This window comes from Chionomys nivalis, chromosome 15 (genome assembly GCF_950005125.1).
Source record: "Chionomys nivalis chromosome 15, mChiNiv1.1, whole genome shotgun sequence".
Taxonomy (NCBI): Eukaryota; Metazoa; Chordata; class Mammalia; order Rodentia; family Cricetidae; genus Chionomys; species Chionomys nivalis.
Window position 1 is genome coordinate 28,129,724 of NC_080100.1, and position 27,644 is coordinate 28,157,367.

Sequence of the window (27,644 nt, forward strand, 5' to 3'; positions counted from 1 at the left end):
TTTTTTTCTGTCTTAACTATGCTGCACACATAAAAACTCAAATATCAACATTATCTTTAAGTGTAATGTATGGTGCTGGGGAAAGTCCTTGTGTGCAAGCAAGTGGGCCAGGGTTCAAATCCTCAGCACCCATGTAAAAGCCAGGCAAGTATAATCCCACTTTTGAGACGGCAGAGATAGAGATTACTGGGGCAAGCTAGCTAGCTGAACTAGCAAAATCAGTGAGCTCTGGATTGTGTAAGAGAGGTTGTCTCAGTAAATGAAATGGAGAGTGATTGAGAAAGAATCTGATGGCATCCTCTGACCTACACACACACACACACACACACACACGCACGCACGCACTTTATTACACTTCTTATTTTTTTTAATTTAAGTGCATTTTGAAAACTATTTACTTCATAGTTTATACCTTTAACTTATATAAAACAAGCCCACATATTTTAAGTTGTGTTTTAAATAATTGCACACCAAATTTTATTTTATTTCTACCTAAGTCATTGTAAATACTTAAATCGGTTAACAGAGGCTGCATATATACTATATCTTTACTACCTCTGATTTCTCAGCCAGAAATATGGGAGCATTATCCTCATTGTCAGACTTGATTTGGAGAAATGCATTTTTTCTAATATATCTGAAAACTTACCTAAGTCTGTTTTGGACTGAGAAGTTGTTTCTGACATTAAGATTGTTATGCAATTACGAAGTGGCTCACTTAACTAACCGAAGACCTGCTCCAGCATGTCCTAACAGAGAACCAGAACCTCAAAATCATTACCTGTGACCCATGGGATTTGTTCTCACTGTGTAGGGTGTAAATACAGTCATATTTATTTTTTATAGCCAACACTTTGTAATAAATTTACCTTTATTCACAAGAACTAGAGTATGTCAATGTCTGTGTTCCCTGCCTAAATAGTTTCAGAGTTCAGGCCAAGGCAAGGCACTTTTTCCAAATAACAGGGAAGAAGGAGAGAGGAAGGGAGGAAGAAAAGGAGGGAGACAGGTCAGAGAGAGAATAACTTTATGTCATTGTCTCTCATAAGAGAAGAGACTAAGTAATGGTGTTAGTTCTCAGCATTGACTCCATCTTCCTTGAAACTCCTGTAACCCAAGAGTGAAGTGGGGGAAGAGGCAAATGTGCAGACGGAAATGATGAGAAGACAGACGTGGCCCATGTAAATTATCTTGTGTAGTTATAGAGGCCGAAGAAGCAGAAATAAGGTATACTGGAGGCCAGGTGCTGGGGGCCGGGATGCTGGTACAAGCTGTTGGACTGTGTGCTTCTGCTGGTGATAAGTCTCAGTGGGTCTGAACTTTACCATCAGATCCCTGAGAACACCTCTGCGAGATGGCCTAGCTTACAACTCAAACAGTCCCTGTTGGCACTCTGACCTGGCCCCGTGGCATTCTGGACTAGTTCTCACTTGTTCCTTGTCACAGGTTCTCACTTGTGGCCAAATATAACTTGGATACAATAAATACTCCTTCTGCTGTCTCAACTGAAGAATAAAAAAATAAAAAATAATTTCAGAAAAATCTTATTTGTAGACTTTATTTTCTAATAAACATTGCAATTTTTTTGTACCTAGAGTAACAAGAAAGTAACACTCTTGGAGAGAGGGAAATTAACAACTTTCCATAAAAGTGTGTGTGTGTGTGTGTATTGTATATGTGTATGTGTGTTGTGTATGTCTGGGTGTGTGTATGATATGTGTGTTGTGTAGGTTATGCTTGTGTGTATTGTATATGTGTGTGTATATGTTCATGTTTATTTTGTGTGTTGTGTAGGTTATGTCTGTGTGTATTGTATGTGTGTGTGTTGTGTAGGTTATGTTTGTATATATTGGGTATGTGTGTATGATATATTTGTGTGTATTGTGTATGTGTGTATATATTTTTGTGTATTGTATATATGTGTGTGTTGGGTAGGTTACTGTCTCTTTTTAGTTGCCCTAAATATAATATCTGAGATGGGGTGACTGGGTGTTTTACTTTTATTTCCTCTTGCTCTGATAAAATACCCCCAAAAAAGTAACTTAAAAGAGATAGGTTTTATTTGGCTCACAATTTCAGCCTGTATATCATTATTGTGGGAAAGTTAAGGCAGCAGGGATGGAGCAGCTAGCTAGTCATGTCTACAGTTAAGAGCAGAGACTGAATAAATGCAATCATACTTGTACTCTGCTCACGGTCTCTGCTCTGACATAGTTCAGGATGCCCTGCCTAGGGAATGGTACCACCCACAACTGGCATGTCTTACCACCTCAGTTAACTTAATCAGGGTATCCCCCTTAGACTGGCATGGTGGTGCACATCTTTAATACGAGGCCTTGGGAATCAGAGGCAAGAGGATCTGCATAGAGAATTCCAGGTTAGCCAAGGCAACATAGTAAGACTCTGTCAAAAAACAAAACAAACAAACAAACAAACAAACAAAAAATAACCCCCAACAGACATGCCCACCAGATAATCTAATCTAGACAGCCCTCACTAAGACTCTTTTTCCCAGGGACTTTTAGACTGTGTCAGAGCTGCACCAGTGAGATTGTTCTGTGGTTAGAGGTGTGTGTATGTAGACCTAATGACCTGAGTGTAGTCCCTGGATCCCACAAATGTCAGGAGAGAACTGACCCTTCACAGTCATCCTGCCGCGGCACAAACAAAAAGCAAACCTGTGTCCCACACAAATAAATAAATAATAAATAATAAAATTTAAAATTAGACTCTTGTCAAGTTGACAAAACTAACAATTTACTGGGTGATTTGATGTGGGATGTCATTCTGTATATGTGTTGCTTTTATTGGATAATAAAGTAGTTTCAGCCAATGGCTTACCAGAGTAAAGCCAGGTGGGAAATCAGAACAGAGATAGAGAGAGAGAGAGAGAGAGAGAGAGAGAGAGAGAGAGAGAGAGAGGAGTCAGAAAGATGCCATGTAGCTGCTGAAGGATAAGGACACACCGACCGAAACCTTGCTGGTTGGTCACATCCTCGTGGTAATACATAGACTGATGGAAATGGGTTATTTTAAGATATAAGCGTTAGCTAGGAATATGCTGAGTCATAGGCCAAATAGCATTGTAATTAATATAGGTTCTGTGTGATTGTTTGGGTCTGGGTGGCCAGGAAACAAACAAGCAGTCAATTTTGTAAACGGAGACTGCTCATTTGTTTCCCGACCACCCAGACCCGAATAATCACACAGAAACTATATTAATTAGAACACTATTAGGCCTATTAGCTCAGGCTTCTTATTAACTAACTCTTACATCTTAAATTAACCCATTTCTATTATCTGTGTATCACCATGAGGCTGTGGCTTAGCGGTAATCTTTTTTTGGTTTTGTTTGTTTTTGTGAGACAGGGTTTCTCTGTCGCTTTGGGGCCTGTCCTGGAACTAGCTCTTGTAGACCAGGTTGACCTCGAACTCACATAGATAGATCCCTTAGCAGTGATCTTCCGGCAGCTACATGGTGTCTCTTTGACTCCTACTCTATATATCTCTTTCAGCCTGGTGATATTCTGCCCTGCCATAGGCCAAAGCAGCTTTATTCATTAACCAATGAAAGCGACACATACAGAAGGACCCCCCCACACACATCAATGGTTTATGAAGAAGAGTGATTTACTTCTTGCTGTCATAGAAACTTAAAAGTTCAAGACAGCTGGTCAGGGCATCCTTGCCTGTTACCATATGGCAGAGGGTGCCCTGCATTAAAGGATGAACACTTGAGAGAGAAGAATCAGGTCAGAGTCACTGTTGTCAGGAGACTAGGCCTGCGGTAACTGCCCTACTCCCTCTGTAATAGCTTTTGTCTAGTCACTTATTATTATTTTTTAATAATATATTTTTATATATATTTATATTCATGGTTATTTTGCCTGTGTGGATGTCTGCACCCCCTGTGTGGGCTTGGTGACCACGGAGGCCAGAAGAGGGTGTCAGCTCCCCTGGGACTAGAGTTACAGACGGCTGTGAGTCACCACAGAGGTGCTGGGAATCAAATCTGCATTCTGAGGAAAAGCAGCCAGTGCTCTTAACTCCTGAATTCTCTCTCCAGCTTCATGATTCCAATTTTGTCTTAAAAGTCCCCACTTTTTAATACTGTAGCCATCCTGGCAGGAATGGGGATATTCTACAGAGATACTTTCTTAGGTCTCTAACCAGAATGTTTGTAAACCAGCTGGAAACCATTTGACAGAGTACGTGGTATACAGAGAAATGGGTCAGGTTTAGTGCTGACAAAATCCTCGGCTGGATCCCAGGCTCTACCGCTTAATAGTAAATTGTTTTACAACTGAGTAAATTGTTTAATCCCTCTGGCCTTGGTCTTTCCCTTTTGTAGCATCTAAAGGAAAATGACTTTTGGGGTTATTCTGAGGGCAAATAGAGCATTTCTAACATTTCTAGTTTTTAGATGGTATTCAAAACAAAAGAGCAATTCCTGCTATTTGGAAGAAGTGGTTAATTTTCTGTTCATGAGATTTAAAAAAAAAATTTCAATGTGCCTAAAGATGATGGGTTTCCTGAGTATCCATTTGCTCTTTCAACAATGAAAGAGCAGTAGCCACAAGCTTAGAAGTACTCTGCCCTTATCTCCAAAGGGGAATTTCGCAGTTTCTCACTAGCCGGTGGCACAGGAAGGGTAGTGCCAACCACCTGATGGGGAACGGTTCAGTTAAGTTCTTCCCCCATTCTCACTTCCCTCGACCTCCCTATGACAGGAGTCTGTGTTTCTGCAGTCACCCAAATTCTCGTGGGGAAATTCTAACCCCCAGTTTCTCCTGGTGTGACTTTATTTGGAAATAGGGTCTTTGCTGATGTAAGATGAGATTGATGGGGTGTGCCCTGCTCCAGAATGACTGGTGTCTGGGAAAGGGAAGTTTGGACACAAAAACTGACACATAGACAGAACAGGAGGCATAAAGACACACTGGGCTGGCTGTCTACTTTCTCGCGGTGGGAATGACTTGGATGCACAATGGTGAGTGAGCTGTGAGCTCTCTGAGCCACATCCTTCCAGTGCCTTGAATTTCAAATGCTGCACCAAGGCCAGCATCGTGGGGAAGCATTTCCTGGGCCAACCTTTGAGAACAACTTCCAGACAAGTTCCCAGGAGCAAGTTTTCTCTGCAGCAGTACCCAAATCACTATAACAAACATGTATTGGCTGACGACGTATCGCACCAGGAGAGGACCCCTGACCAGAATCTCCCACTGGAGGAGACTTCCAACCAGTATGCCCCACTGGATGCACTGACTGTTTCCAACCAACGCTGATCACTCTCACTCATTGCATATTCCAGAGGACCCCACTGGTTGGACCCTCAGAATCAGACTGTAGCCATCTTCACCTGGAACACCCACCAGGCCCAGCTGACTGTGGTGGAGAAAGTAAACACACAGTAATTACTACTGTGTGAGCTCTTACAGAGTGTTAGACAGAAGCCCTCTGGGAATTCTGGGTCTCTAAAGCTGTCTAGGAAATTGTTCTTACCCTGTTCAAAAGCAGTGTGATGAGCACAAGATCTTTGAATGCCTTGTGATTTGAATTTCTCTATTTTCCCTGTTTCTGACCTTCAGACCGATATTTAAAGATCTCTAGTGATTTAGTCATTCCTGCCTAGATAATCTCCCCATCTTAATGTCAACTGATCTGCAAACATAGTTACTGCCACAAAATACCTTCATTGCAACACCCGGATAATCCTCAGTATGACAGCATGTGTCTACCAGGGTAAGAAATCTTGGGATCATCTTAAGCATTCTTTAGTTCATCTGTTTTTCTACTTAAAAATCACTTTAGATTTAAAGCTAGTAGTTTATAATTGGAGAAAGGCTAATTTTTCTCCCTCTGTCCAAGAGACATCTGGTAACATCTGGAGACATTTGGATGACACCTAGTCTGTAGGCACCAGAGGTGCTGCTCAAATGGGTGGACACACCCTCCCTACAGTGGATATGAACCCACTCATAGAACTGTGAACAACTTCTCACGTACAAACACAGAAGTCTCTGCAGCCTTTTTGAGCAGCCCCGAGACTTCAAGTGAGTGACTCGCCAAAACAAGAATAGAAGGGTTTTATATAAGAGAACTTTCTGGATAAAGAATGATCCAGCCAAGTTGTCAGAATCGTCAGGATTGGGAAGCCCTGTCTTAAAGCACGAAGACAATTATTATGCTATGAAATTATAGAATTCAATCTCATACATAGAAATAGATGTGCAAGTGTAACTGATAGGATTTGGAAGGAAGTAGGAAGAGAAGAGGAAGGGTCAGTGCACTAACGAATGGGAGGTAGATTGACAGTCAAAGGTTACAAATAATGGCAATAAAACTGTCATCAACTGGGGTGAGGAGGGAGAAAGGAAGAGTCAATAGGAGGCAGTAGATAACGCTTAAAATCTACAAACAAGCCGGGTGGTGGTGGCGCACGCCTTTAATCCCAGCACTCGGGAGGCAGAGGCAGGCGGATCTCTGTGAGTTCGAGACCAGCCTGGTCTACAGAGCTAGTTCCAGGACAGGCTCCAAAGCCACAGAGAAACCCTGTCTCGAAAAACCAAAAAAAAAAAAAAAAAAAAATCTACAAACAAATGACACTTTAAGTATTTCATTTGAAATTATGATACCCCCTGAAAGCACTAAAACCTCAAAAAAAACCTTAAAAACATTAATCAGGTCTTGGAATAAGAACAGCGTGCAAAATTGAACTCCTTTGTTTAAAAGAAAACAATGAAAAAATTTATAATAAAATGTATAATTTTTAATAAAGTATAAGAAGAATACATTTTTAAAAGGAAGGCTTATAGGTTAAACTGGGTGACTTATAGTAACTTGTGATATAGTAACAGTACTTACAATATTGAACACAGTATAAGAGTGATAATATTTTACTAAGCACACAGCAGTCTCTAAGAGACTTAGTCTTTCAGATACTAAATCTTAACTGCTCACATTACGGTAAAACCCATCTCTTTCTGTCACAATACTTGTGACAAATCAACTGAGACAGCAGACAGGCTTCCTTCGGCTCACAGTTTCAAAAGTTTCAGTCCACGATCAGTTGGGTCTCCGTGACCCCTGGGCCTGGGGCAGACAGAATGTCATGGTGGAAATACGTGGTCAGAGAAGCTGCTTAGTTTCTGGTGCTGTGATACTAAGACAGGACACACCCCCAGGGACCCGAGTTTGCCCATTAGACTCCACGCTCTGAATTCTCCACTGCTTCCCAGGAGCACCAAGTATGGAAGAACAGGCCTTCCTTCCATACACCAGCCTTCGAGGACACTTACCCAAACCACAGCCATCAGCTTTTAAAATATATCACACATACTGTCATTTGTCGTGACCCCAAGTTGTATCAAGTTATGGATGATAGTTACAAGTAGAAATAAAAGAATCATAACAATAATTATAACAATAAATATAACAATAATTATATGATTCAAATGATTAGTTGAAAGACTCAAAGATCAATATTTTGCCTATTGTGCCTCATTCTGATTTTGTATTATTACAATTGTAAATTTAGTGCTGCTTTCTTTGGCGTTTAGACCTGCACTTTGATGATGCCGAATGATAATGGCGTTTCCCCTCAGGGTTGCCTGCCAAAGGCATGCCAGAGTTGGGCTATCAAAGGATGCTATACTTCCCGATAAAATTTGACGATAGATTCAAAAGACGGACCTGAAGAAAAAGATTTTGCAAGCCAAAGACTAATATTTTGTAGTTTTCTCCACTGTGGGAATACGTAAAAGTGCATCGGATCAGGTCGAGGCCCAGTTTGGTCTAGGAAAGTGGCTTTTGCCAATAATCTTCCCCGCAGTGCTGGTGGCAGAGGTGTTAATGCTATCAACCAGATGTGTCTCCTCGTCCTTTGGGAACCGCAGGGATAGATTTCCTCTCCCACCTCCATGTCCATGTGTCTCAGTCCACTGTTGGGGCTGCAGGGAAAACTAGTAAAGAGTCCAGTCATCTGGACGCAGCTTGTCTCTGCCTCTTACTATAAGATGCTGGGCAAGTCATTTGACCTCTCTGAGCCTCCACTTTTCTTACCCAAACAAAGCTGCAGGGCTGTTGGTGAGCCTAAAGAAATTGCACACTGCATCGGTTTCTATGAGGGGCGTTAGACAAAGGTTGACCTGGTGATATTTTAACTGACATTAGGTCTAGCACTTCTTCATGCCCCATTTGTACCTCCAAGTAATCCTAGTAATGCTACTGCCTGGGACTGCCCAAGACACCAAGGACACCTGGCAAACTGACCCTGTTCTAACGGTTGTCATGGAAATGGGCTTTTACCAGGTGTCTAAATTTCTCGGTGTGAATCAGCTTATGACACATGGAGGAAGTGGATTAAGAATTGTCTTTTTTTTTTTTAAATTGGCTTCTAGAGCCATGTGGTTGGACATGCCTTTAATCTTATTGTTCTGGAAGCAGAAGCAAGTAGATGACTGTAAATTCAAGACCAGCCTGGTCTACTTGACTAGTTCCGGGTCAGTCAATTTCTGTATTTATAATGCTGTTGCTACTCTGAGAACCACAACAGAAGAGAGAAGTTCTGGGCAGTGAGGCAGAGTTTCTTCTTCAGCTTTCAAGTTTACAACATGATCGTAGCCATTCAAACCTCTAAGTGCCACTTGGCTTACCCTTTTCTACTTAGAAAATGATGCTGCAGAACCACAAAGGAAACAAGAAGGGTACAGACCTGTAGGGGGAGTTTGAGATGATCATGACGACCAATCACACGAATGTGGAATGTGTAGCAAATTCTGATCTTTACTCTTTTAAAGAGTCCAAGCTATGGAAGAACAGAAGGAAGGGAGGAAAGAAGAAGCCCGAGGGACATTTTTATATTGAAAATATTAAGGCAACATAAAAACGAATGGCAATATGTGAACCTGGATGGGAAAAAATTATATAAGGAGATCTGGGAAGAAATTTGAGTATAGACTATACAAAATTGCTGACTTTCCAGGTATAAAACGGCTAGTGTAATTATTTAGGAAAATGTGTTTATTCTTGGGTGATACCAAGTGATAATTCGAGAAAGAACTTGGAGCTGAAGTGTTGCTGTGGTTTGAGTGTGTTCTCCAGATATTTATGTATTGGAAGTTGATCCTTAAATCTCTAGGTTGTTGGCATCTGGAGATGGGCCTTTAAATAATTTAACCTTAGTTGAGGTTAAATGAGGCTCCCTGATGTTGCTAGTGGCTGTATAAGAAAGGAGAGGATCCAGTTAGCACACTGGGCTGTCTTGCCACATGTCACATTAAGGTTCATTGTAAAGGTCTTCCCAGATGCTGAGCAGTTAGTGTCAAGTTCTTGGGCTTTCCCACCTTAGAAACCTGAGCCAAATAAACTTGTGTTCTTTAGAAGTTACCTAATCAGAAATACTTCAGTAACAGGAAATGGGCTAGACAAAGGCCAGGCTTGCAACTTTGCAGATGGGTTAGTGAAAAACCTCTTACATGTATATACAGTGCACACAAGCACACAGAAGAGAGAGAATATTCACAGTGACTAATGCAGGTGGCAGGTGTGTACAGGATCCTTGGACCTATCCTTCAGCTCCTCGGTAGGACCAGAGAACTTCAATTTAAAAGTTAGGAGAATTCTATCAATATTATCCCTTTAAATTTTGTGTATAAAGATGAACTTTATGTTTTCAGTTAAGTATATCATTGGTCACCTGTGCACATTTTTGTTTGCTCTTTGCTTTCAGTGCCAAGGGTTGACCCTCCAAGCTGCACAACCATTGAACTTACATCCTTGCCCGCAACTATCCTTTAGCAAAACAAAACACCACAGGGTGTCGGTAAGGAAGATTCAGGGGGCAACTTTATGACCAACTGTGGACCAGTTCACTTGAGGCGTTATCCCCGTAGGGTCTTGTGTCCGTTCTAACCCGGAGCTTTGTGGCTCTGTGACCCGTGCTTCCTCGGGGTGTGACTCTTTCTGTCGCTCTTACGGCAGGGGTTTCCTTTGCTGGTCTTCACCTGTGAGGCTCTCATCCAGCGTCTCAACGTATGATTGTGCGGGCTGACGCAAATCCTTCTGCGTTTAACATGGAGGCTGCCAAGAAAAGGAGAAAAAAAAATATCTTCACGGAAATTACAAGTACAAGCCAAGTGTGGTAGAGCACGCCTTTAACCCCAGCACTCGGGAGGCAGGGGCAGGTGGATCTCTTGAGTTTGAGGCCAGCCTGGTCAATCTAGTTCAGCAGACCAGGTGCTGAGCTAAACAAAAACAAGCATCCAGATGCTTCCAGTTGCTATCAACTGTCTATGTATTTTTGATTCTCCAATTATTACCAATGATATTTTTTAAGATTAACTAAAATACTGGTATTTCAATTATTTTATTAGTTTTAGAGGACCTATTTAAGGATGGATTTAGGGGAGAGTTGTGGTTTCAGAGGGCTCAACCATGACTGATTGGCTCCAAGCATTTGGGGAAGAACACCATGACGATGGGGATATGTGCTGGAAGGAGTTCTTCACATTGTGATGGACAGGAAGCAGGACATCCACCAGTGATGGGGAGGAAGGGACTGGGGACACAGTCAGACCCCTAGTGACCCAGTTCCTCCTACAAGGCCCTATCCGCAGCAGGCCCCACCTTCTAGAGTTTACCGAACCTCCCAGAATAGTGCTACCAGCTGCAGAGCCGCCACTCAACAATAAGCCTGTAGGAGACATATTACATTCAAACCCTAGCTCGGAGATCTCCCAAAGGTTAGGGACTTGAAGTGCCCCTTAGAAGAAGGCACCTATGGTATGCGCCCTGGATGGCACAGATTACACTGGTTCCCAGTGATCAAATCCTCCAAGCTGCTGGAGCCAGGGCAGTGCAAACAGAGGTGAAGTGGGGAGAGTTCTCTACCCTCTGTTTTCCTTGGACAAATAATTGTTTGCTCCTCAGCATCTGACCCCAAGTACAGTTTTAAAACTTCATTAGTCTCTGACTTTTTTGAAAATCTTATAAAACCCGTGGACCAGACCTTCTGCCTGGGAGCTGCTTATAGGTTCACACGTAAAAAATGTCAAGGACAGCCGGACAGTGGTGGCACACGTCTTTTATCTCAGCAGAGGCAGGCGGATCTCTGTGAGTTCGAGGCCAGCCTGGTCTGCAAGAGCTAGTTCCAGGAAAGGCTCTAAAACTACAGCAAAACCCTGTTTCGAAACAAACAAACAAAAAATGTCAAGGACTTCACAGTCCCCTAATCTGAAGATTGTCTGTCAATGGTTTATGAACTCTTTCTCTGCCATTTTTAGAATTCTTGTCTTGGATCAGGGTTTCTCAACTCACATAGTGAGTAGATTTCTCTGAAAAGATGTAGAGAAATCCTCAACCTTCATTTTCTCATTCTAATAATAAAATAGCAATAACTGGGCATATGATACAAGCTAAGCAATATATTTTCCCCTTTTCTTAAAATGTGTGTGTGTGTATAATCCTAAAAATGATTCAAACTACCAGACTAAAGAAAATTATAGGATGACCTATAAAACCCAGCTGCATAAAAAGTTCCTTAAAGACTCCAGAAGGTCAGAGACCACTGGATCTCTGTTGTATCCTCAGTCCACGGAACAGTTCTCGGTACATAATCACTGACTAATAGATACTTTAATAGAACAAAGGTGTCTCAGGAGTTTGGGCATAGGCAATGATGTTATTCTATAGTCCAAAGGAAAGAATGCCAAATGGCTTGTTAGCATCACCCAGAAGCTAACAAGCTCAGCACTCCAGGGAGATAAGGGGAAAACATTGTTTTTGTTGAGACAGGCTACCACCACGTGACCCAGACTGACCTTGAACTGGTGATCCCTCTGCCTGAGTCTCCAGACTGCTAAGATTACAGGCAACACACTCCACTGTTCCTTTTGAATGACCTTGGACGAAATAGTGTTCTTAAGCAAGCGAGCTGTGTGAGAATCCCTTCTACCATTTGCCGGCAATACTACAGCAGGTGAACTCTGTAACCTTGTCCACTGGTTTCTCCCGCATGACAGGGAAATAAATTATGCCTTCCTCTCAGACTGCTGTTGTTGACCTACTTTACTGACCCTGAGGTGTAGTGGAAGGAGTGGGAGGGCCAGGGGGTTGCACAGGAACCAACACTCCAGAATCAAAAGCAGACAAGAGCATTTGCAAGTGGATTGCTTGCAGTGCTGTAACAAGTGCAGACATTGCCACTTTGTTTTTCAGATTATAATTCCTGTTGAATTCAGAGAGTAAAAGTGTCAGCAACCATCTCCTGCCTGGGGAAAGTTACAGTTTAAAGTGGTGACAAGCTGGAGAGATGGCTCAGAGCTTAAGAGTACTGGCTGCCCTTTCAGAGGTCTTGAGTTCAACTGCTACAACTACACGGTGGCTCACAACCATCTGTAGTGAGATCTGGTGCCCTCTTCTGGCCTGCAGGCATACATGCAGGCAGAACACAATATATACAAAATCAATAAGTAGGGGTTGGGGATTTAGCTCAGTGGTAGAGCGCTTGCCTAGCAAGCGCAAGGCCCTGGGTTCAGTCCTCAGCTTCAGAAAAAAAAATCAATAAGTAAATAAATCTTTTCTTTTAGAAAAAGCTGAAGGTCGAGCACAGGACTCAGGGCGTACCAGAGGGATTGTGTGTTTACTCCAGGTAGCCTGGCGCCCAAAGGACAGGAGAGGTACTCTCCCTACCCTTGTTTGAGTGCTGTGTTGGTTGTGCGTCAGGTAAAGCATTAGCGCCTGTTCCCCAGGGGGATCATCAGCCTTCTGTTTGACACGTCCTCGCTGAACAACACTCACATGACGGCAGCCAAGTCACAGTCCCCGTCGGCTCTCTGGATGCTGCAGGCGTTCACTCTCTCCAGAAGCCTTCTGGAGACGTGGTGGGAAACCTCAGTGCAGCAGCTGGAAGCGATGGGGAGTATGGCTGCAAGAAAGCGGAGGACGCAACTTTAGTCTACAGAATGCCGACTTGCCCTCACCCTAAAGGTTCCAGAGAAACACTGTAAACCCACTCAAGCAAGTACTTCTTGGTGGCTTCATGAGTGCAAAGACAGCACGTGTCTCGACCTTCTACAACTTAAACTGTATTATGAGGAAGAAAATGTAAATCTAGGCAAAGGGATAAAACGGGTGAAAGATACGAAAAGCTGCAGCCGGCGACGATGACCCGTGGCAGATGGAGGATGGAGAGGGTACAGTTAGTTCATTTTGAAAAAGAGAGGCCTCATGGGCCTCAGGTGAAGGCTTGAAGTTTGCTGTTAGAAAGACTTGGCTCGCCTACCAAGTGTGAGGTCACCGATTTAGTCCCCAGCACCACCACCGCCAGCAAGAAGCATAGTGGCACACACCTATAACCAACTCTAGCACTCAGGAACAAGAGGTGAGAAGACTATCCTAGTTTGGGGTCAGCCTGGGCTACATGGTGAGATTCTGTCTAAAAATCAGAACAACATAAAAACAAAATTAAAAAAAAAATGAAGACAAAAGCACATGATACAATTAGGGTGTCTTTTCTGATCTGAGTAAGCTAGGAAAGCCAGTGTTGGCAGATACAACTCAGGAGATGAAGAACTGACATCCCTAGATCCTCAAATGTCGGTCTGAAGAGGCTTAGCTTTTGGGGAGAGGGGATCACTGTTCGATAAAGATTGAAGAAAATCCATCTTGTAGTGATAATGAAGGAGGATGAAGTGGTGGGGGATGACTGGAGCGGTAGGTGGCATTGAAGTGAGCTGACGCTGTCAAGAGATGAGGCATCAAAGACAGCCCAAATACGTTAAAATAGCTGCAAATTCCTCCACGCCACACGCAGTATTCCCCACGCTTTCTGTTTCACCAGCTGAATAGTGGACACAAGACTCACAGTGAGCGGCGATGCAGGTGGCAGCGTCAGAAGAGGAGGGAGGGGCTTCTGAAGGAGTCAGCAACTGCGTGGAACATGTAGACCCCACGCAGTGGGAGTAGCTGCTTTGGGCTAAGGGAAGAGCTGTGTGTCCATCTCTGACCCACGGAAGTGCCAGGTCTATTTGAAGCTTTGGGGGAAGGAAAGTGACTGACTACGAAATTTAAAATGTGTGACTACTTTCTAGGCATCAAAACGTTGTCACTAGTCATTGGTTTTACTCACTTGCTTATTTGATCATCAAATAAAATACTTTTGTTTGGGCTGGAGAGATGGCTCAGAGGTTACAAGCACTGACTATTCTTCCAGAGGTCCTGAGTTCAATTCCCAGAAACCACATGGTGGCTCACAGTCATCTATAATGAGATCTGGTGCCCTCTTCTGGCATGCAAGCATACATGGAAGGAATGTTGTAGACACAATAAATAAATCTTTAAAAAAATACTTTTGTTTTTAGCAGTTAGATGGTTTCCAACATAATTTTAGTTAATGGGAGATGCAAAAATAAGTGAAATCGTGTGTCCCTCTACTCAAGACCTGTAGTAATAGCTATTTGGAACTAAATGCTTCGGACACAATCCCACTGGCCCGGGGAATGATGCTTCTCGGAGTTGGTTCTGGGGATAAAACTCAGGTTGTCAGTCTTGGTGGCAAGCAACTGAGCCATCTTGCTGGCCTTATTTCTGGAATTCTGTCCTTCAAAGAATCATACAAGTTATAAGGGCAAGGTGCATAGTCATTCACTATGACAAAACTATTGAGTTCATCTAAAGTAAAAAAAAAATTTCAATTAAGAAAAAATGCATACTCACAAAAGGTTAATTTATTGGGAATATATATACATATCATATATGCACATACGATCAGAGTACTTAAACATATAAACCAAATAGTGACAGCCAGAAGACAGAAACAGATAGCAATACTAGTGTGCAGGGTGGGAATGAGAAGTCACAAGGAAACCCGCGAGCTGAGGAATACGAGTTACCCAAGCGCTGATATCGACTCAAGGCGTAGCTTTAAATCGGAAAGACACCCAGGACCTATAGGTGTTCCAGAAAAGTGAGATGCGCTTCTCATGTAAAAATGTAGGACTAGTTCAGCTGGAGACTACTTGATCTGTGAGATCAACTAATCAAAAGGCCATAATCTGCTAAGCATTTAGCATATGTTAGTAGTTAGGACCAACGATGCCTTGACATGATCCAAAATACAAAAGACCGGAAAGAACTTCGGTGAAGAATGTGAACGGGGTAGATTGAATGAAGGGCAGTGCTAAGAGTCTGCTGGATAACACTGCCCTCTAGAGGCTCTCTTAAGCAAAGACCTGTCAGCATGTCTCTTTTATAAAACACTCCACTGCTTTGATTTCTGTCACTACTCCAGAATTTTACGTAAGAGAGATTTAGAGGTACCAAGCAGGTTGAGGAAGAGAATTACACTTGAAACTGCTAGTGGAAAACAAGGAGGAAAGACATCAAGACCCAGGCATAGACAACGAGTTTCTGAATATTGCTCCTAGCTCAAGGAACAACAAGGATTGGCAGATTGGATCACACCAAACTCGTAAGCTTCTGCACAGCCAAAGAAAACAATGAAGAAGCCAGATGGTGGTGGCACACCCCTTTAATCCCAGCACTCGAGAGGCAGGCGGATCTCTGTGAGTTCGAGGCCAGCCTGGTCTACAAGACAGGCCTCAAAGCTACAGAAAAACCCTGTCTCGAAAAACCAAAAAAAAAAAAAAAAAAAAGAAAAGAAAAGAAAGAAAACAATGAAGAGACAGGCGTCAGAGTTGGAACAGGTCTTTGCCAGCTCTTCAGAATCAGAATGTATACAGAACTGAAAGAAACCAGGCCCTTCAAAAGAATAATAACCCTATCAACAAATAGGCAAATGAACTCATATTAGACGCTTTCCAAATGAAACAATAAACTAATTCATAAACATATGGAAACAGTTTTCAGTGTCTTTAGCTACCGGGGAAATACAAATTGAGAGTACAATGAGATTACTTTTCATGGCAGTCAAAGTGATAGTCATCAAAAATAAATAAATAAAAATAAAAAAAATAAACGCAACCAAGCCAGAGCAAAATGAAAAGCAATGAATAGTGGTAAAGATACAAAGAAAGGGACCTGCTACATTGTTTCAGACTGCAAATTAGCACAGCAACAGTAAAAATAATCAGCATGGAGGTTTCTCAAAAATTAAAAATGGAACCACTGTGTGATGCGCAAAGAGACTGAAGTCAGTATACCACAGAAATACTCAAACACCCGTGTTTATTATGGAACTATTTACAATACCCAAGTTACGGATCAGCTAAGATACTCCCAGTGATGAAAGAGCGTGTCTCCTACAGGCTCAGGAATTTGGACACTTGGTACCCAATGGGTGGCGCTGTTTGGGAGAGGTTGTAGAGCCTTTAGGAGGTGGAGCTTTGCTAGCGGAGGAGGTATCCCTGAGGGCGCGGTTTGAGAGAGTTGCCTCCGTTTTCGGTAGGCAGTGGAAGATGTGATCTCTCAGCTTCCTGCTCCGACTGCCCGCTGCCATGGTTTCCTTGCCATTACGGACTCTCTCACTGGGACTGTTAACGAACTCTTTCTTCTATAAGTTGGTCTGCGTCAGCAACAAACGGTAACTAATACAGTGCACGTCAACGGATATAGAAGGAAAATGAGAGGAATGGAAAGGGGGCTTGCCAAGATTGCTCAGTGGGTGAAGGGACTGACCAGCCTGATGGCCTGAGCCTGGTCTATGGGAACCACAGGGTGCGAGGAGAGAGCTAACTCCTGAAGGTTGTTCTCTGAGCCCTACATGCATGTCCCATGGCACATGTGTACCCTTCCATGCCCCCCATACAAAGAGATAAATGTGATAACATTTGTTTTAAAAAAGGTAAAAGGGGTCTTTAGGAATGTGGAAGGGGGAGCGAGGAGGAGAAAGTAAAAAATGGTAATAGAGGGGTTGAATCTATGAAAGTACACTATATATGAGTATGCAAGTGTAATGAAATGCTAATAAAAGGTGGACTTACAAGTCAATTATTCTGCAACTACTTTTTTTTTTTACTTAGATGACACAGTTACTTTGTGGAGGAAGCTGACGCTAGATGAAGGAGCTTAAATCTTCCCCTAAAGATTGCCCAAATGCCATTAGTGCAAGAGGCCAGGAATATCACGGGACATAACCTTTCTTTCCACCATAGATTACACAAACACAGATCTGTCTGATGGAGGTAGCATCCCTCCGAAGAGAACTAGATGACAAATGGAAATTCTAGAGAAGTCTGGCCGGATCGGCTTGTAAAGCAGTCCGCACCTGTGAACGAAATCCGACTGAAGCGCAAACTAGCCAGAGGCAGTGAGCAACCAGCCCGCTCCAGCTTCACCCACAACCGGTCCTGCAGGTGCCAGGTTGCATTGGAAAAGGACTTGGCATAACAGATCCACATCAGAATGTCCTTTCAAAAGTGATTGGTGAGATGGATGAGTGCCGTTTCCTGCTGACAAGAGAAGCAGACACTGAGGTCAGTCACCAGAAGCTTCTTACATGGAGGAAGAACGGCAGGCTACTCCGTGCGTGGGCAGAGAAGTCTGGGGTGAATGTTACGATAGAATAGCAGCAGTCTACCCCGAAGGCAGGGCAGCTCATGACGTGGATGGATGACCCTTGGGTCCTCTTTTAGGCTTCCCTGCCTTGATGCTATCACATGTAAAAAAATAAAGAGAGCTAAACACTCACACTCATATAGCCGCCAATCAAAGTTTATCAATTACAGCCAATTTCCATGTCCACGCTCCGTCTTGTTTTGGAGCAGCCTGCTTCCATTATTTCGTTATAGCAAGCAAGATTGCAATGAACGCCCGCCTGGGCGCACGAGGGCACTGACTAGTCACCATGCACGAGGCATTGGTTTAACTGACTTTCAGGGCAACTATAAGCAAAAGGAACTGTCTGTATTCAGCCCCATTTAGCAAATGCGCAACTAATGTGCAGGAAAGTACACAATGTTCCCTAAGTCAAAGGACCCGGAAACAGGGGTGCTCTGGTTTGTATCCAGATCGTCCAGTCGTTTCGAAAGCCCTGCGGGCTATACCTGACTCTTGTGTCTGTCTCCCTGGAGCTGCACCTGAACTCCTCTAGGTCATCATTTCTCAGATTGTAGCCTGCATCAGAATCATTTGGAGATATTGTAAGACAGAGGCAATTGCCATCGCCCCCCCCCCACCTCACATTTCTGACTAGTAAATTGGGGTGACACCCGAGCATGCGCAGCCCCAACAGCTTCCCGGGTGAAACTGATACTGCTGTTCCCTGAATATACTTGGAGGACCACAGAACAGACACACGCGGGGAATTGCTGGGCTGCGGGATGTGAGTGTCTTCGTTTGTATTTGACCATGCCAAAAGCTCTGCAGTGATTATGTTTACTACATATACCTATGGACTAGAGGAGAGCTACACTTTTAACATTTTCAATATTTCATAATGTTACCTTGAAATGTTACCTTTGCTAGGACTGGAGTATAACTCAGAGGTAAACACATTCTTAGAAGGAATATGATCCTGGATTCGGTCCCTGGCACCGAAAATAAAATAACTGAGGGCAATTTACAAATATATCTCCCTTGTACAACCAGGATAAATTATTAATTTATTGGTCATAATTTATTAAATTTATTCACCCCTTTGTTTTTGTTTGTTTAAAAATGACATCTGTGTTCATAAATTGGTTTATACCTTTATTGCCCGATATTATCTTTGCAAGACTTGAGTATTAAGTCTGATGATGCACTGGGCAGCTTTCTCTGGTTTTTTTGTTTTTTTTTTTTTGCTTTTTTGAGACAGGGTTTCTCTGTGGTTTTGGAGCCTGTCCTGGAACTAGCTCTTGTAGACCAGGCTGGTCTCGAACTCACAGAGATCTGCCTGCCTCTTGGCTTTTAATTTTGAATTCTTAGAAAAAGTTTAAATAAGGATTATTTGTTCCTTTAGTCTTTGGTAAATTCTCCAGGCACTGGGGGCTTGGGTCCAAAGGAAAGAAGTTTAACTCTGATTTATTTTATAGTGATTAGATACTTACATTTTAAAATTATTCACTGAAGGGCTGGGGTTGAAGTAGCTCAGGGGTGGACCACTTGCCTGGCTATGTGCGTAAGGCCTAGGTTCATTCTCCAGTACTGTTTCCAAAGCAAAAGGCTTCTTGAAAGTTTGCTAAGAAATTGTTCTTCTTATCCACAATTTGAAATTTATTATTACAAAGTTTCATAGTTATCTTACTGTGCTTGTACTTACTATAATAATAATATAAATAAATAAATATGAAAGGACACTAACTCACTCGAGCACGTGGCTCTGGCAAACCCTGCCCTTCTCTCCCCTTCCCTCTGCATTGCTAAAAACCTACATTTCTAAAGCTAGCCACGAAGGTCTATTCCGTTATTTGGCCACTTCCTTCTCCTGAGGCTGATTACCAAGATCCAACTATCAAAGTATTAAACTCCAGCAATCAAAAGCCCCCTTTGGTTCACCTGATTAACACACCCCCATCAAAATATACCACGACATTCTAGTCCATTCTGACACAGACCTCACCTTTTTTCTCTTCTTAAAAATTGAACACCCACAAGGTCATTTGCTGCTGTTTTCTATCTGAGTCAGAAAGCAGCCACTTTAACTTTTCTTCCCTGCGTAATAAAAAATCTGTGAAAACAGGTGTTTGGGTGTGATTTGTGCCTAATTCTGGGACCGAGAGGCAGCCCCCATTGTTTGGGGTTTTCCTTCAATATAATAATTTAAAAACCGGCTTATGATTGCATACTGTGTTTAAAGAGCGATCCCTATGCAAAATAACATTTATAAACGTATTTTGCTTAGAAATTAAAGGATTAAAAACTCATGAATTAAAGTGGAAATCACAAAACAAAGAAGTACAAAATAATAGTATTTATCACGGATAGGATAGAGTTAAGTCTAGATGTGGTGTTTTCATTTAAAACACACAGAGAACAAAATTGGAGGTCTCGTGAATCTGGAAAATTTAAGTCTCTGGAAGCCGGAAAGCACGCCGTGGCGCTGCTTTACGGCTGCCGTGCCGGGTTCGCTTCAGTCGTGCCGCTCATGTCTCTGCTGGCGGCTGTGCTCCTGGTGGCAGCAACTAGAAACGGTGTCGGTCAGTGTGTTACTGTGGGGACACCCTGCTCTCTTGCGGTCTCTCCTGACGCCAGCTTGTGCGTCCTAGAGAGGGAACCCATGCCACCGGCCTCTGCTATCCCCTGGTCTGGCAGGTGAGAGGGGGTGCGCATGCGCATCCTCCTGTTTCCTAGATAGTCCAGGCCAGCCCCAAGACTACCTTCCCCATCGTGGATGTGTTTGAGGATGTGGTAATTTCCGAAATCAGTCAGGAGTTATATATTGTTTTCACATTGCCAGGGAAACACTGTAATTACAGTCGTATTTAAGTGCATTAAAAATGGAATTTTTAGAAACTGTGACTAATAAAATACACACTTAAGTGTATTAACCTTGCTCTTCCAGCATTCCGCTCACGTGCCTCGCATGTTCTGTGCCCTCCCTGTGTGTATGGCTTTTGATGAAATTATTTCAGATTCTTGTATTCCTATCTCCATTACAGCTTTTTGCAGAAGTCTTTTCTTTTTTAATATTAACGTTGCTACACTAACCTTCTTTGTTTAGTATTTGTTAAACATATTTTTCAATTTGCCTTAGTTCTGTTTGAATGAGGAGTGCTGGGTATTGAGTACTCACCTATCCATGCTTGGGAACTACACCCGGTCCTTCGTCTTCAATCTTATTTTTAGTTTTTTAGAGACAGGGACTCACTGTGTAGACCAGGCTGGCCTCTAACTCATTGAGATCAGCCCACTTCTGCCTCCTGATTGGACAAGGTGCAGAGAATGAGACTTTAGAACCCTCAGCTCTAAATGGTACATCTTCATCAAACTCCTCAAGGCTCAGGCATCTATTTGTAAGAGCAGGTAGAAAGAGATTGTAGGAGCCAGAGACGATGGTGGCGCCAAGGAAGCAGTGTCTTCCAGCCCACAGGACTGATGTGCTTTTCACCTCACAGAGACTGTGGCAGCAGGAACTGGGCCTGCACAGGTTCAAGCGAGAGAGGGTCCCAGGGCCGAGAGGGGCAGTGGACTGACTTCCACCCCTAACCAAGAAGCTATCTGCAGCGATGCCCACTGACAAAGGAAAAATTAGTTTTTCTAATGAAGTCTCACTGGTTTATTAACTACACATCAGGGTAGGCCCCGGTCTAGGAATGGCTGGCCAACACAAAATGAACTCAATGCTATTTCTGTAGTCATTTTTGTCTCATTTTGCTTTGGGCACTTTTTTTTTGTCTTACTTGAGCTTCTGCTTTGCTTTCGTGTGTGTGTGTGTGTGTGTGTGTGTGTGTGTGTGTTAGAACCCAGGGCCTCCTGTGGGCTAAATGCTGTTCACTCAGTTGTATCCTAATCCCATGTTTTTTCAGTTGATTTTAAAGATCAACAAGAGGGGCCAGTGAGCTAGCTCAGTGAGTGAAATGCTTGTCACACAAATTTGACAACCTGAGTTAAATTCCAGAACCCACATAAAAGTGGAAGGAAAAACAAAACTCCGCAGGATTGTCCTCTGACTTCCACACGCACATATAATGGAAGGTCTACCCCATTCCATTATAGAAAACACATCAATCATTTTTTTTAAAAGTCTAAAAATAGAAAAACCTGTGGGAAGGAAAGGAGGGGAGCCAGCAATTGCTGAGTGTCTACTCTTTACCAAACACCATGTACGTGATCTCATTTAACCATGAGGATAACTAAGAGAAATATTGTTCTATAGAAAAAGAAATGAGTTCTGAGAAACAAAGCAATTTCCCTAGTTCATGTTTAGAGCTCTTAATCTTGTAATGCAAAACCACACATCCCCGTATGTCAGCTTTTCTCAGACTGGGTTTCCTAGACCTCTGGAAAAGTCCAACAGAGGCTTTCCCCGCAACCATGAACTCTCCAGAGAGCCAACGTATTAGTCCAGTGACCTTCTAGCCAGCATGCCCTGGTCTTCCAGAAGGCCATCTTAGCAGAGGACTTTGAGGACATTGCATTTGTCATGGTAATGCCAGTGAGGTTAGCAAGTGTGGTACTATCTTCATTGCCCCAGGACCATCAGAAAATAACCAGTTGGACTTCTCAATGCAGTCACACTGAAGGAAGGCCAGGTTCCTTCCATCAGTGAGGTTCAAGCAGAAACAGGTGAACTTGTCAGCCCACTCGGCAGGGCATGCGTCAGGCCCATACTCAAGCCGCCTCCACCAAGGGGGCAGTTCTGCTCACAATAGCAATTTCACTTTCGGTCAAACTTGATTAATTAACATCAACACATTGAAGCCATCTCGACTTTGTAGTTGAACATTTTAGCATTGTAATTGTAGAAGTTGTTTATAATTACACAGTTATTCTTGATTTTGTTTATACGAGAAGGAACAATAAGACCATTTAAACACTGAGAATGAAGAGGGTGCTTCCCTTCAAAGGAACCCACACATGACTCATGTTGGAAAAGACTGCCATTATATTACACTGTTTCCTTAACATAGAAAACGATGTTAAAAAAAATACCTGTAACCACATTACAGATACAACCACTCTTAGGACCCAAAATATAATAGTTCATCAATGATCTAGGATTGAGGAGCTGCATAAACATGTTTTAACTACAGAGTATACCCGATGAGAACCTGAAGGAAGCAGGTTACCATTCTGTCATGAACCTCTGCTGTGAAAGAGCCCTACCTGGAAGAGCGACTTTCCAAACACAAACACATACCGGGAATCCCTCCTACAAATGCTCTGGTAAGGTCGTTTCTTAGCATCGAGTGTATACCAAGTATCTGCGTGATTCAGGAGCCATCGTGATGGTTGTGAGAAAGTAGGGCGCTCACAGATAACTTAGGACCCACGGATGAAGCAAAATCTTACAACCTGCATCTTTTGAATACAAATTAAACTTGAGTTAAAGTATAATTAAGACGGCCTGGGGCCAGAGAGATAGAGCTCAGTGGGTAAAGGCATTTGCTGCCAAGGTTGATCTGAATGTGAGCCCCAGGGTTCACAGGGTAGGAGAAAACTGAGTCCTATAAACTTTCCTCTGAACTCCACCTGGTTCCACGGAGGCCCCTGCCAAACAGATTAAAATGTGATGCACACACACACACACACACACACAAGTGAAGCCAACCATGGACTCCGGAGTTGAGCAATCTGGCTCAGGGTCACTGGATGGCAGACAATGCTCATTGTCTCAGTAATGAGTCTTTGAAGCCAGCAGCCACATCGACAGATGTAGGGTGTGCTCTGCCTCTGGACGGAGTACAAGGTTTTGGTCACGGATAACATCCCCTGCTTCCTGAATGATTTGGAACACTTTGGAAATGCCAATTACTGAAGCATCACGTTGAGATAATGATTTAAGATGCCATTAAGATAATGGGACAGTATTGTCCCTGAAAGAACAAAATGTATTTCCCGGTCTCTGATTGGCACAGGCCACTTCCTTGTACCTCTCCCCAGTCTGCTGCAATGGCCAAGGCCACCTGCCATCTTTTCTACCCTGCCGTGTCTTCCTCACCTCCCTATTTGGCTCTCTACCACCATCTTGGATCCAGAATCATTACCGTAGGGCACCCTCCTTCAAATGGAACCTTACTGAAAAAGAACTGGCATTGGGCCTTCTTAGTTCCACAACTGTTCTCGGCCTCACTTCCATGAATTTTAACTCAGTATCTTTCTTCAAGACAGGGTTTCTTTGTGTAGCCCTGGCTGTCCTGGAACTAGCTCTGTAGACCAGGCTGGCTTAGAACTCACAGAGATCCACCTGCTTCTGTCCCTTAGGGCTGAGATGAAAGGCAGGGGCCACCACTGCCTGGCTATTTTTAGAGGGTTTTTTGTTGTTGTTTTAAAATGTGTTTTGCCGGAGTTGTGTTTGTGCCCATGTGCATGCAGTGCCTGAAGAAGCCAGAAGAGGGCACCAGATCCCCTGGACCTGGAGTTACAGACAGTTGTGAGCAGCCACGTAGGTGCTGGGAATGGAACCCAGTTCTCTGCAAGGGCAGCCAGTGCTCTTAACGACTGACCCATCTCTCCACTCCACCGCACATACAGCATCACTTATTTTAAATGGCAGAAGTTGGGGCTTGTCAGACAGAGTGGTGGTTTCCCTGTTCCAAACAGAATCCAGTAAGGGCCAGAGGCTGGACCACACGCTGGGAATCTCAGTTTTCTGATTATCACCACCAGACGTGCTCTTCACTGTAGCTGTTAGTCCCTTACCCCTCTCTTCCAGGACCCAGCCTCTGTGAAGTTTGGTGTTGCAAGATAGAGTTGTCCTCATTCTCAGCCATTCTGTCTGTCCTTCCCTTTCCCTGAAGGAGGACCGCTGGGGCGGGGGGGGGGGGAGTTGTGGGGGGGGTGGGCAGCTGGAAACAGATCCGGTAGCTGGAAGCTTCATTGCAAAGCTCTGCATGAAATCTTATTGGGTAGAATTGTAGGTGGTGGGTGTCACTCCTGAGCCAGTAAATGGAGAGTCCTGCAGGCACAAAGGTGAGCTTCTCTGGAGAGATATTGTGAAACAAGTGAAAAGCTTCCTTCTCTATCTTGTTAGTAGTATTTTCTCTTCTGGTTCACTTGCGCCAAGTACCTTGCCAGACTCCACTGAAGTCCTTAAGCAAACACTGACAGGAAGGACACTGTTAGTAGGACGCAGATCACCCCAGGAGAGGGACAGCTGCCACCAGCTGCAGTCAGGCCAAAGAACCACTGTTGCCAAGTCTGAGTTTGTTTTTTGTTTTTTGTTTTTTTTTCTGCTCAGGGTCTTGAACCCACAGTCATATGCTTGCTTGGAGGGCTCTCTGAGCTACACCCCCAGCCTCCAACTCTCACTTCTAAGAGAAGCTCTAAATCCTGTGTGTGTGTGTGTGTGTGTGTGTGTATACAAAGGTGTGATTGTGAAATTTGCTTTGAAATGTTGGCGTGTGCGTTTAAAAAGCGGACTAGACAAAGTTTATACTCCACCTCTGCTCTGCAAACTCTGTTTAGGATGTAGCTTAAGAAAAGATAACTGGAAGGGCCCCATCATCCGTAACTTTCTAGGCGGCGTCGAGGGCTTCTTTCTTCTCTTTCTTTGGGGGTGGGGGATTAATGCTCTATTTATAATCTATCTCCAGGGAGATATTCCACTTAAACTGTCTATGGCCAATATTAGTATCGTGGTTTATTCACTTACGTATTCCAGGCATTAAGTGTTAGCACGGTGTGGTGGCTCCTGCCTGGAATCAGAGCATTTGGGAGGCTGAAGCAGAAGGGCTGCCGTGCCTCTGAGGCTGGTCTGCGGGGTATCGTGGGTTCTAGGCCAGCCAGGGCTGCTGAGTGAGATGCTGTAGATTAGCGGTAGAGGAGATGTTCTTAAATGTGGTAGTGGATGCTGCTGGAGCGGGTGCCTTCCAGTCCAAATGCAGTTGTGATCCGCATAGTTACGACCAACTCAGAAGTTAAGTTCTCTTCAGTACACTTTGCATGGCTCAGTCTTCTCGATCATGCTTCCCTTTCTAAGGGCTAGACTGAAGTTCGGTACCCACAAGCTCAAGAAACCCGGAGTTTACCTGCCAACACTGTTTTTTCCTCTAGGGAAAAAAATGCATACGCAAACACAGAGACACAAATGTACACACATGTGCATGCAGATACATGTATACACACAATCATACATGCAGAATTCAGCTGTGTGAGGCATTTGGATGGAGAACAATGGCTCTGCCCAGCTTCTAGCTGGGAAAAGCTAGTGTTCTGCCACCAGAAAGTCACACCTGCACGGAAGGCTTCATCTCCAATAGTGGATTCATATTCCCGGGGAAACGAGTTCCTCCCCAAATCCCTGACCTTAAACCTGTGCCGTTCTCCAGATGATCAAAGAGCAACAGAAAAGTCTCATCCGAAGACAGAGACTCCTACAGCACCAACTTAGGAGGCATCCCCCACCCCCACTCGCCCTGGAGCCCCAGGCCACTGGTGCCTCCAACTCACCTTCTGAGGTCCGAAGAGCCACACACACAGCCACAGCCACGAGGGTAAGCCTTGCCTGCTGCATTCCCGCCTGAGCCACTGAGTCTGGCAGTGACTGGAGCGAGGCTGTGGGATCAGGAAGTGAATGTAAAGGTGTCCTTGGGTGCCCAGCAGAAGTAGGCCAGGTAGCCCCGCCCCGGGAGGTTCTCAGTTTCTTTAATGCCAGATTCTAGCGGGCTGTTAATTCCCTGCCTGATGTTTGTTCACATTGCCTGGATCTAGAGAACACCTGTGGCCGTGTGGCAGCTGATGTCCTAACAGAATCACAAGGATGCCATTGAACATATAGTTGTCTACAAGAACATATCTGCCAGCTTCCATCTACACACCGGAGTTCTAGGGGAAGAGCATCGTTTGAATTTCATAGAAGCTTCATGGATGAATCTGATGGGTGCTTCCGTTGGGAATCATTGCTTAAAAGAAACAGTTATTTTTGGCCGGATGGCGATCATTCAGGAGAGATATAAGCGATAAGTGGGTCTCTGTGAGTTCGCGGCCAGCCTGGTCTACAGAGTGAGTTCCAGGACAGACTCCAAAGCCACAGAGAAACCCTTTTTCAAGCAAAACAAAAGTTACTTATTTTTCTATTTTTGGGGGTTTGAGATAGGGAGTTTCTGGGGATAGGTTATTAACATCTTCTCTCTCCCTCACGTCACTTCCTTGGGGCCCTAGAATGAAATGATGGTTGGGCAGGGTCACTAGGAGCCATGTTTCACAGCATGAAGAACCGAGAAGATTAAAATCCACTCACAGAATGACTATGACGAGAATCACAACCTTGGGGCAGGGTTCACCTCATCATTGTGCTATAAAGTAAACCTGATGTCCACTGACAGGAATCTATAGTCCTTGCAGGATCCAGTGCCACATCCTTCTGAACCAAGTCCCAGGTGAGAGAAATACTAAGGTAGACTGGTTTTGGTTAAGGTGAAGGAAAAAGTGAATCATGAGGCTTTGTCAAGAGAAACTATGGTGTAGGCTCTGGTTATGGACTATGTGATGTGTTGAGGGGAGTTTTTACGTAGTAAATCCAGCCTGTGTCCAGGAGGCCACACGTGGCCCAGGATAGCTATGAATGTGGCCCGATGGATTTGCAGATGACAGCATCAAGTTGCAAAATGCCAAAAAGTTGGACATCCCTACACATGGGCCAGTGTTAACACAGAAAGACCCTAAAATGGTGGTGTATATTAGTTGGGCTCGTTCTAACAGTGGATTCCCAACATGGCTGACTTATAAAGATAAAAGGTTTACTCATTTCGCTCACAACCTGGGAGGTCCTAGAATCAGAGTGTCATCAGCCTGGAGCTCAGTTGAGCCAAAACACAATGGAGATGCCTGTGTCCAGGTGGGTCTAAGAGGCTTCCAACATCAAACAGGAAGCCAGATGGGACGAGGTTGGCATCCCACAATCCTTTGTGAAGGTGTACCTTTGGGTACCACTCAAAGACTCCATCACCTCCCAACAGCAACCCCCTGGGAACCAGGGTTTTAATCACAGTCCCTGGAAGGATGCTCAGCTTCAGACCACAGCAAGTGGTTTCAGAAGATTTTTTTATTATTTAACTGAAGCCATGGATGAGATCAGGAATGGAGTGGTATTAGGGCACAGGACA

General features: G+C 43.8%; 1 protein-coding gene across 1 annotated transcript; it reads right to left on the reverse strand.

Annotated features, from left to right (window-relative positions):
• Positions 1 to 9,786: 9,786 nt before the first annotated feature.
• Positions 9,787 to 26,069, reverse strand: Ccl28 (C-C motif chemokine ligand 28). The gene is made up of 3 exons (XM_057789972.1): positions 25,990 to 26,069; positions 12,799 to 12,925; positions 9,787 to 10,080 (listed from the first exon to the last, which is right to left on the reverse strand). Exons 1-3 carry the CDS (start codon positions 26,051 to 26,053, stop codon positions 9,909 to 9,911), a joined length of 363 nt encoding a protein of 120 aa, XP_057645955.1. The 5' UTR covers positions 26,054 to 26,069; the 3' UTR covers positions 9,787 to 9,908.
• Between the last annotated feature and the right edge of the window lie 1,575 nt (positions 26,070 to 27,644).

Coding starts and splice junctions, on each gene's coding strand:
- Ccl28 (XM_057789972.1), bottom strand. CDS start 26,053: ATGCAGCAGGCAAGGCTTACCCTCGTGGCTGTGGCTGTGTGTGTGGCT. Junction 12,926..25,989: donor GGCTCTTCGGACCTCAGAAG/GTGAGTTGGAGG, acceptor GCTTTCTTGCAG/CCATACTCCCCATCGCTTCC. Junction 10,081..12,798: donor TGTGACTTGGCTGCCGTCAT/GTGAGTGTTGTT, acceptor TTTTCTTGGCAG/CCTCCATGTTAAACGCAGAA.